The sequence below is a fragment of the Heptranchias perlo genome, chromosome 3 (assembly GCF_035084215.1).
Source record: "Heptranchias perlo isolate sHepPer1 chromosome 3, sHepPer1.hap1, whole genome shotgun sequence".
Classification (NCBI taxonomy): Eukaryota; Metazoa; Chordata; class Chondrichthyes; order Hexanchiformes; family Hexanchidae; genus Heptranchias; species Heptranchias perlo.
Window position 1 is genome coordinate 120338050 of NC_090327.1, and position 11155 is coordinate 120349204.

The 11155-nt window shown below is 45.4% G+C and overlaps 1 protein-coding gene across 1 annotated transcript in view; it reads left to right on the forward strand.

Moving 5' to 3' along the window:
- Positions 1-10079, forward strand: part of LOC137308707 (fibrocystin-L-like) — a 196161-nt gene extending 186082 nt beyond the window's left edge. Inside the window, exons 75-79 of the mRNA XM_067977269.1 lie at positions 1505-1651; positions 2871-3024; positions 6009-6230; positions 7013-7150; positions 9967-10079. Coding sequence (XP_067833370.1) covers positions 1505-1651; positions 2871-3024; positions 6009-6230; positions 7013-7128 — 639 coding nt within the window. The 3' untranslated portion in view covers positions 7129-7150; positions 9967-10079. The remainder of the gene's footprint in view (positions 1-1504; positions 1652-2870; positions 3025-6008; positions 6231-7012; positions 7151-9966) is intronic.
- Positions 10080-11155: the final 1076 nt, after the last annotated feature.

An 11155-nucleotide genomic window follows, 5' to 3' on the forward strand; every position in this document is an offset into this window, starting at 1 on the left:
GGATACCAAGATCATAAACCCATGTTGGATGGTAAACTTGGTGATGATAATTGGAGTGCTATTCAGGTAAATATTAGACTTTTTATAACACAAGTGCTGACTTCAAGAACTTCAGAAAGAGAAAATTGTAGAATTAAGGAAACCTGCAAAAAAGGTTATTCTCAAATTCGGAGCATTACGTTTAAAAACTGCTTTTGATGAATATATTTTTGTTCCTGGACAAGATAATTTACCACAAACTCAAGCCTCAAATCTGTCACAAAGAAAGGAAAGGCAGATATTTGTTGTAGTTTTGTTGTTGCACTGTTTTGTCTGCTAAATCCCAAATCCTAATAACATTCCTATTCACCTCTGATTATTGCACGTTTCAGGGTTTGACTTTCATGAAAGCGGTTTGAGTACCATTGGTCTAGTGTCCCAACACCAATTTAGCTTTGTACCAATTGAGAATGCTGCCCAGTTCCACCTGACACCATCTTGACACCATTCCCACAGGTACTGGAAGGTGTCAGCAACATCTTCTCCCCTCTGCAAACTCTGGAAATATATTAGACTGTTGCAGCCATTGTTCATGTAATTCTGGAACAAGTTACCACGGGGAACAGCCCAGGCCTCTGTGAAGTTCACCGTTCCACTTTGCTGTGTCCACAATGGAAGCAGCAGAACCTGCGCCTGTTCACTGAGAGATTAACAAATGCACTATGCTAAACCTTTATAAAACCCTGGTTAGGCCTCAGCTGGAGTATTGTGTCCAATTCTGGGCACCACACTTTAGGAAGGATGTCAAGGCCTTGGAGAGGGTGCAGAGGAGATTTACTTGAATGGTACCAGGGTTGAGGGACTTCAGTTATGTGGGGAGATTGGAGAAGCTGGGGTTGTTCTCCTTAGAGCAAAGAACGATAGGAGAGATTTAATAGATTCAAAATTATGGGGGGTTTTGATAGCGTAGACAGGGAGAAACTGTTTCCACTGGCAGGAGGGTCAGTAACCAGAGAACACAGATTTAAGATAATTGGCAAAAGAACCAGAGGGGAGATGAGGAGCTATACGCAGCGAGTTGTTATGTTCTGGAATTCACTGCCTGAAAGGGTGGTGGAAGCAGATTCAAAATTACTTTCTAAAGGGAATTGGATAAACATTTGCAGGGCTATGAGGAAAGAGCAGGGGAATGGGACTAATTGGATAGCTCTTTCAAAGAGCCGGCACGGGGCATGATGGGCCGAATGGCCTCCTTCTGAACTGTATATTCTATGAATCTATGAACTTAACTGAGGGAGCCAAGTTTAACCATCGGTTTTGTATCCCAACCACTCACTATTGAATGACCAGTCCATGATACTCTAAGTATCAGTTTCCTTCACAAGTATCTAACTATAGCCATGCTTTTCACACACATCAGTAATGACGGACAGATAAGTTTGAACAGCGACTTTGTTCTAATAACTGCGGTTGTGATCAGCTGTTTGATTTTCTGGGTAAACTCTGACATCAGCTGCTTTTCTAGGTGGCCTCAGAAGCTGAAACGAGCAAAGCAACGAGTAGAAACCACATGGCCATTGTGACAGGCCTTATTGTAATCATAGAACCAATTGCTGGAGACCCCGGGCAACTACTGAGGCAACAGCCCAGCATCATGGCGGTGGATGATAACGTAAGTTAGATTTCAATCACAATCACCAAACTTTTAAAAAAATTGCTATATATGTTCTTGGCATGTAGGCAAGCCAGCATTTATTACCTGAAATAAATCCAATAATATCTCCACTCCAAGAAAGGAACCTCAACATAATTAGCCATGAGAGGTACAACCTTAAAGAGGGAAGGTGGGAACCCTCGTACATCTGTTTTTCTAGCATTGTATAGAAATCAATAAGGTTTAATTTAAAAATACAATGGAAATAAAAAGCTCCAGTGCCCAAAAGCAGCTGACACCAACTTCACTGAGGGACGTGCTTAGTCAGGTGTTTGGTGCTTTTGGTAATTTTACGAACTCGCTTTTGGCTGGGAAGTCGCAGCAAGACTGCACCTGAATTCCCAGTGGCTGGAGGGCAAAATTTCCAAACGCACCCATTTAACGTCGGAGAATCCAACAGCCGTTAACAGGCTTTTAGTGTAAAATGCAGTGTAAAATGCAGTGTAAAAACCTGACGAGGTGTCGTGCCGTGGTGGAGAAGCGTCAGAAGTTGGGGGAAGGTGGGCGGGGGTGGGTGGAGAGGAGAAAATCAGCAGCACATCACCACCAGGCCACTTTCACACCCCTCCCAGAAACTGGTTCAGGTGCGGTATTGGGAGGATCCAGAGCAGATTATCCCTCAGCCAGAGTCAGGACACAGTCCTGAGAAATCGGAAAAAGGAAAATAAGTTTTAAGAAGTACTCTTCACGACAGTATTGATATTCCATCCCAGGACAGCTTTCTAAAACCACTTGTAAGGATGAATGTGCTGGAATGTGCAGTACGAGGTGTTACGGTATAAAGTGCTATGGTATAGAGCGTTACAGTATAGAGCATTATGGCATAGACTGTTACAGTATAGAGCATTACGGTATACAGCATTACAGTGTAGAGCATTACAGTATACAGCATTACGGTGTACAGCATTACGGTATAGAGCATTACAGTGTACAGCATTACGGTATAGAGCATTACGGTGTAAAGCGTTACGGTATAGGGCGCTACAGTTTAAAGCATTACAGTATAGGGTGTTATGGTATAGGTCATTTTGCCAAAGGGCGTTTCCCCACAGAGCGTTACGTTATAGGGCGTTACGACATAAGACATTACGGCATGGAGCGTTATGGTATATTGCATCATGGTACAGAGTGTTACAGTATACTCTGTGTGATCTGATTTCCACGTTTCATGTTGCAGGATAATTGCGTGTCGGTGGGTGTTACTTCGTGGGAACTCTCCGTCGTCCTTTTGGATGCTCAGAATGTGACCGTTTCAGGACTTAATGGAACGACCAGTATCTTGTTCAAGGGCTGCTGGGCTAATTACACCGATCTCTCTGTCATTCCAAATGGTAACAGAAATCGATGGTCAGGGCCATATCATTCAACACCACGATTCTCTCTATCTCCATCTTCCCTATCATAATATGTAGGATTTTGTATTGGAAAACTGTCGACTGTGAAAGTTATGCACAGAGTATTTAGCACTTCGGACTCTCTGAGAGGCTTCTCTTGGATGAAACTGACCATCCTCATGTGGCCATTTATATAACATGTCTGGGTTTGTAAGATTTATGATTAGGAGACCATCAAATAATGGAAAAGTGGGACAGGGAGCAGCTCTCTACTGTCTGAATCAGGATGGAATCTTTCTCACGAGGGGGGGTCCCTCGGTCATTGTATTAATGTGTGATATACAATTACAGACATGTCACAATACCCGGCCCTGTGCCCCACATCTTAGGTATGAACCTTAAGTTAGGAACTTTGTAGCCCCCATTTAACTCTGAGGGGCCGAGACGAGGGAACAATCTCACATCTCTGTCCCCACGTGAGGCCGAAGAGATTTTAACTCCAGGGCCTCAATTCCATGTTGGCAGCCTGACTTCCGTCCGAAGCCAGCGGGAATCAGCCCTCAGCCGGAGGACGGGAGTGGGATTTTGGGCAGCAGGAGGTCACTGCCGAGATCCCGAGTCAACGGTCCCCGGTATAAGATGAGCAGTGGGGATCGCAGTCAGCGGAGGGGCGAGAGGTGTCCTGGTGGGGATCGTGGTTGGGGGCTGGGCGAGAGGTGATGGGGGGGGGGTCCCGGTGAGGATCATGTTCGGGGGAGAGGCAAGAAGTGAGGAGGGTCCTGGTGGGGATCGCGGTCGGGGGAGGGGCGAGGGAAGACCAGGCTGCTCCTGACTCTCAAGGAAACCATTAAAAAAATTCCTTGTGGTCCCGCTCCTGTTTGCTGCCAGAATTCACTGGCCAGTCCGGCATTCTGTGCGCCTGATACGATCGGGAGTTAAAATCGCATCAGGGTCCAAATTGCATCACAGGACCCCAACTTTTACACATTGACCAGGCCCCAGCGGGCAACCCCAACCCTGCACAAAATTCAGCAGTTAAAACGGCAGCGGGCGGGAGCATGTCGGGATTGGCGAGGGAAGTAAGTTGCCCCTATTTTAAACCCGGCGCCCGCCCAGTTCCCACTCGCTGGACAGGATTAAAATCAGCGCTTCACTGTCAATAGAAAAATTAAATCTTGTGTTTCCACCTCCATTCACTAATATCTTCCCCAAATAACGGAAGGAAGGAACTGAACACTAGCCAGAGAGAGAGGAGAGAGGAGACTCTTCCTGTACTTGGCAGGAGTTTATGGGACTCTACAAATGACTCCTTCTCCTGTCGTCAGAATCCAGGTATAGTCAAGTCAGCTGAAGAGGGGGTTAGAAACCAGACATTGCGTAAGAAACAAACTGTGTTATCAATTTAGTACTCTCAGCTTTTCTCTTGCATTCATATTACTGGAGTGGAACCCTTTGATAAACTATCTATACACAATGTCTCCTAGCCAGCTTACTGTGAGTGACCTTAAAGACCGTCACAGTACTAGGACAAAGAGCAGCTAAGATAGAGCTAATTCTACAGAGAACAATCTTTGTAAAGAAGGATCATAAGAAAATGGGAAGAAGTTACTCAGCTCTATGGAATTTCTGTCCATTCTGCAAGGGGAACAAAGCAAAGCTCCAGTGACCACAACTCAGACATGAAGTTTCTTCATATGCCATGAAGTATTTGATTTTCTGTTCCTTACCTTACCGTCTCCTTCAATCCCATCCCTGAGCAGATATTCCTGCAGATTTTTAATTTATTGCTGCAGGAAAAAACATCATTGGGTCTCATTTGATGTTTAAAATCTATAATTCTTGAATTTACCCTGTGTAAAAATTGCAGTTGGTTCCCATTCCTACTGCCCTGCCCCTTCATTACATTAATTGTCTAGTAACTCAACACCTCCCCACCCCCATCTTTAGTGCCAACTCTACATTAGTGATCACTCCACCACCTGACTAGTGTGTCCAAAAATAACCATCAGTGTTAAACCTGTCCACACATTGTAAAGTTAGGGCCACATCATCTCTGTAATCACCAGTGATATTCAACATATTGAAACTTCACACCTGTAGCCAACAACTTCATTTTTGCTGTTTAAAATATTTTGGTGGGTTTCAGTTTTATGTAATTTTCTTGATCTGAAACCTCCAGTTTGAGGAATAATTGCAACGAACACCAAACGGCAGTGGTTGGTGTGGGTCTTGAGAAGGAGAACACCTTAAACTAGGTTCCCAAAGCTTTTGCATCTGAATTTTGTCAGCAGGAAAACCCAACCATTGCAGACTGCTCTCCTATCACTTCTACCAGTCATCTGATGAAAGCGCAGCATTTGGGGAGTGGGATGGTGATAGCTGCCCTGTCACCAGCACCTCTCCTCTATTAAACTAAAAGGCATGGGAGAAGGTGCAAAATAGATTCACAAGGATGATAACAGAATTGAGAGGGTATACCTACCAGGAAAGATTGAACAGGCTGGGACTCTTTTCTCTAGAAAAGGGAAGGCTGAGGGGTAACCTGAAAAGAGATAATTTAAAATGATGAAAGAGTTTGATGGGGTAGACGTAGAAAAGATGTTTCCACTTGTGAGGGAGACCAAAACAGGTCATAAATATAAGATAGTCACTAATAAATCCAATAGAGAATTCAGCAGAAACTTCTTTACCCAAAGAGTGGTTAGAATGTGGAACTTGCTACCACAAGGAGTAGTTGAGGCAAATAATATGGATGCATTTAAGGGGAAGCTAGATAAACACATGAGGGAGAAAGGAATAGAAGGATATGCTGATAGGGTGAGATGAAGAGGGGTGGGAGGAGGCTCATGTGGAGCATAAACACCGGCATAGAGCAGTTGGGCCGAATGGCCTGTTCCTGTGCTGTAAATTCTATGTAAATTAAGAGTGCTCTCCAAAACAGTTTGTCTGAATTTTTTTGTCTGTGGATTATTGTGTGGTAGGTACCAGCTACAAACTTGAGTTTCAACTGAAGATGATTCAAACCCATTCTAACACCTTCTCTGTGAGGCAAACGAACAGCACTCTGGGCGGAAGCTCACTCTCACCCTCAGGCCCGGGCCCAGCCTCGGTGGATGATAAGAGAAAACGTATCATCGCAGGCTCAGTTGTAGGCTGCCTCCTGGTCGTCATCATTATTGCCATCGTAATCTGGCAGATAACAGGTGGGGACAGAAAATATCTGGCAATGTTGAGATGCTCACGTGTTTCTTACGATTTTCTTTAAGTTTGGTCAGTTGACACCAGCTTTCTGTCATTTAAAGGTCAGCGATGTATTTAGGATAGAGCAGTGACCTATTATACAGATGCTCAGGTTAGGAGAATTGATGCCCATTTTAAAAAATTCATTCTCGGGATGTGGGCGTCCCTGGCAAGGCCGGCATTTATTGCCCGTCCCTAGAGGCCCTTGAGAAGGTGGTGGTGAGCCGCCTTCTTGAACCGCTGCAGTCCGTGTGGTGAAGGTTCTCCCACAGTGCTGTTAGGTAGGGAGTTCCAGGATTTTGACACAACGATAATGAAGGAACGGGAGATATATGTGCAAGTATGGATGGTGTGTGACTTGGAGGTGGTGTTGTTCCCATGTACCTGCTGCCCTTGTCCTTCTAGGTTGTGGAGGTCACAGGTTTGGGAGGCGCTGTCGAAGAAGCCTTGGCGAGTTGCTGCAGTGCATCCTGTAGACGGTACACACTGCAGCCACAGTGCGCCGGTGGTGGAGGGAGTTTACTTCCATATTTTTGAAAGGGGCACTGCCAGCCTCCTGCGTAATCATTGAGCCATACTGAGCAGGCAGCTCCCAGGTGATAATTTGCCCCCTAATGTCTGGTTACATAGCAGCCGTTGGCAGAGGTCTGCTGGGAGCGGGTGACTTCAGCTAGGGATGTGGGAGAGATCACCAGGCAACGGTTGGTCATTGGTTTTCACACTGTGCTGTCGTGTTTATTTGCAGCTTACAAAGCAAAAGCGGTTCAGATTTCCCCTCATCCAAAAACACGGGATGAGAATCCAGTCGACGTTTTAGCTTGTGACAATCCAACCTACACTCTACCATCTGTGGGGAACTGACCAGCTGGCTGCTTGAAGAATGGTAAAAAAAATGTTCGCCATTGTACTACTTACAGAGATTCAAGATAAACAAAGAATGCAGCTTGTCAGAGAGGGGACCGTCCAAAAAAAAATCACCTTAGTCCTCACACATCTGACCTTCACACTGAGACTGTCAGTATAGTAGTACTTTCACAATACACGACAACACCAAGCACTCACAAGGGGAGGGGCAAGTAGTGAGGTTTCAGAAAACCGTCTCAAAAGTTCTAAATGAAAATGAAGGGCCAGCTGTCCCTTCACTGATGGAGTGTGGCTTCGAATCCTGACTGAAATGCAGGAAAGAAAATCTCCTGTATCTGAGTCACTGCAAGTCCACGGCATTCAAAGTGCTCAATAGACAAACGTGCTGTGTGGTGTGGGACTGAACAATATAGAACAGGAACGCACCCATGTTCAGACCCCGTGTTAAACTATGTAACCTTAGCAAGGGTTGGCAGTGAGTGCACTATCATTGGTTTCAGAATTTAGGCATTTCTTTTAGTTCTCAAAAGCCATTTTCCTTGGGTGTGGAGGGGTGAACGTGTGGTGGGAGGAGGGGTGTATGGGTGGGAGGAGGGGTGTATGGGTGGGGGAGGGGTGGATGGGTGGGTGGGGGAGGGGGTGGATGGGTGGGTGGGGGAGGGGGTGGGTGGGAGGAGGGGTGTATGGTGGGTGAGGTGGAAGGGTGTATGGGTAGGGGTGGAGGGCGTATTTTTTTTTATTTGTTCATGGGATGTGGGTGTCGCTGGCGAGGCCGGCATTTATTGCCCATCCCTAATTGCCCTTGAGAAGGTGGTGGTGAGCTGCCTTCTTGAACCGCTGCAGTCCGTGTGGTGACGGTTCTCCCACAGTGCTGTTAGGAAGGAAGTTCCAGGATTTTGACCCAGCGACGATGAAGGAACGGCGATATATTTCCAAGTCGGGATGGTGTGTGACTTGAAGGGGAACGTGTATAGGTGGAGGGGTGGGTGGGGGTATGGATGGGGTGGAGGGGTGGGTGGGTGGGGTGGAAGGGTGTGTGGAGGGGTGGAGGGGTGGGTGGGTGGGGTGGAGAGGTGTATGGATGGGGTGGAGGGGTGGGTGGGTGGCGGGGTCTGTATTGATTCTCACTTCACCAATGATCTGCCCGAGCTCTCTTCCAGCTGGCCACTATCCATAAACAATAAGACATCCTAAATGCGGTGGCCCTTGTTCTCACCCACATCCCCATCATCCCCCCACCCCTGCCCCGTCCTCACCAGCTTCCGCTGCCTTCCTATATCCCAGAGAATCAATTTTAAGAGTCTTGTCCGCACCATCAAATTTCCATGGTCTAGCCTCTTCTGACCTGTGTGATCTCCTGCGGCTCCTGATCTCTGCACCCCCCTCCCCTCTTCTACTTGTATAGGCTGGGGTTGTTTTCTTTGGAACAAAGGAGGCTGAGGGGAGGTTTAATTGAGGTATATAAAATTATGAAGGGCCTAGATAGAGTGGATAGGGAGGACCTATTCCCCTTAACGGAGGGGTCAATAACCAGGGGGCATAGATTTAAAGTAATTGGTAGAAGGATTAATGGGGAGTTGAGGAGAATTATTTTCACCCAGAGGGTGGTGGGGGTCTGGAACTCACTGCCTGAAAGGGTGGTAGAGGCAGAAACCCTCAACTCATTTAAAAAGTATTTGGATATGCACTTGAAGTGCCGTAACCTACAGGGCTACGGACCAAGGGCTGGAAAGTGGTATTAAGCTGGATGGCTCTTTTTCGGCAGGCACAGGAATGATGGGCCAAATGGACTCCTTCTATGCCGTAACTTTCTATGATTCTATGACACTTATAGTTCCCCATTCACTCTGCCCTACCATCGACAGCCACTCCTTCAGCTATGGGCTCTTGCTCAGGAACTCCCTCCCTCCATATCTTCATCTTGCCACCTCGCCCTCTGACTTCAAAAACTTTAAGATCCTTTTTTCTGACCCAGCTTTGCCCCCTTCCTTAACAAGGGGGCAGGAATTTAAGATAATCATAAAAATTAAACAGGAAGTTAGAAAGAAACTCTTCCCGTGCTTGCTGATTCTTTCTCTTTCTCTTTCTCCCTCCTGCTGAGTGTCCTCTCACTATCCACTGCCCTGTAAAGTACAAGGATGATACCAGAACTGAGGTTATAACTATCAGGAAAGACTGAACAGGCTGGGGCTCTTTTCTCTAGAGAGAGAAGGCTGAGAGGGGACCTAATAGAGGTTTTTAAGATTATGAAAGAGTTGGATATGGTAGATGTAGAGAGGATGTTTGCACCTAAGGGGGAGACCAAAACTAGGGGCCATCAGTATACGACAGTCACCAAAAAAATCCAATTAGGAATTCAGGAGAAACTCCTTTACCCAGAGAGTGGTGAGAATGTGGAACTCGCTACCACAAGGAGTGATTAAGGCAAATAGCATAGATGCATTTAAGGGGAAGCTAGATAAGTAAATGAAGGAGAAAGGAATAGAAGGTTATGCTGATAGGTTTATATAAAGAGGAGTGAGAGGGAGGCTCATGTGGAGCATAAACACTGGCATAGGCCAGTTGGGCCGAATGGCCTGTTTCTGTACTGTAAATTCTATGAGAGTCCCTTTCTCAATACAGAAAGAGTACGATTTAAATGTGAGAATTGCTCAATTTATTTCAAAACCAGAGGCAAGTGTTTGGGGATCAGATTAGATACACATCCAATAAAATTCAAGTGCTCTTTAAACACTCAAAAGTAACCCACAAATTTAATTTTTAAAGTATTTTCTTTGTTATTTCTTTATGTCATTCATTATGTCAGTTCAACTAAAATAACCAATTGTTTTGCAGAGTGCAGTAACCCTAATTGCCAGAGGTTGAAGTAACAAATGAAATCAGAAGATTTTCTATTTTTGGAACAAATCAGTAGTTGTTTGTAGTAGTTGGAATGCAGGTTTATCGAGTGAGGATGCGGTTTGCCAAAGGTTTTAATATAAGTGTTTCTCCTTTGAAACAAAATCTTGAAAATATGATTATTTTTCTTTTTGCTTCCTCATACCCCAGTGATATATATTCATCAATATACAATTAATAATTACCTGTACTTGTGATTTAACTACAGTTTTCACTTGATGTCAATGCAGGGTATATTTATTACTACATTACTGCTGAATGTACATTATATGAAGCAATAGTAAAAATTTTGCACATCATTAATAATGCAACTTTGTTAAACATGGACTGGTCTTCCACAGAAAGAGGCCATTCAGGTAACGCTTGCCTCCAGATGAGCCCCCTCATCTAATCCCACTCTCCCACTCACTCCCTATAACCTTTAATATCCCATCCAGTCTAATCCCACTCTCCTGCTCATTCCCCATACTTTTTAATATCCGACCCAGTCTAATCTCACTTTCCTGCTCACTCCCAGTACCATTTAATATCCCACCGAGTCTAATCTCACTCCCTATAGCCTTTAATATCTCACGTAATTAATTCCACATTCCTGCTTGCTCCTGAAACCCTTTAATATCCCACTCCGTTTAATCCCACTCCCCTGCTCACTCCCCATATCCTTGAATATCCCCCCCAGTCTAATCCCACTCTCCTGCTCACTCCCCATACCCTTTAATATCCCACCCAGTCTAATCCCACTCTCCTGCTCGCTCCCCATTCTCTTTAATAACCTAGCCAGTCTAATGTAATTCCCCATACCCTTTAATATCCCACCTAATCTAATCCAACACGCCTACACACTCCCCATACCGTTCAATATCCCACCCAGTCCAATCCCACTCTCCCTCTTGCTCCCCATACCCTTTACTCTCCCACCCAATCTAATCTCACTCTCCTGCTTGATATACCTTTTTAATATCCCACCCAGTCTAATCCGTCTCTCCTGCTCATTCCCGATACCCTCCAATAACTCACCCAGTCTTATCCCACTATTCCATTCGCTCCTCATACCATTTAACATCCCACCCAGGCTACTCTCCCTCTCTCGCTCACTCCCCAAACCCTTTTTAAAATCCCGCCCAGT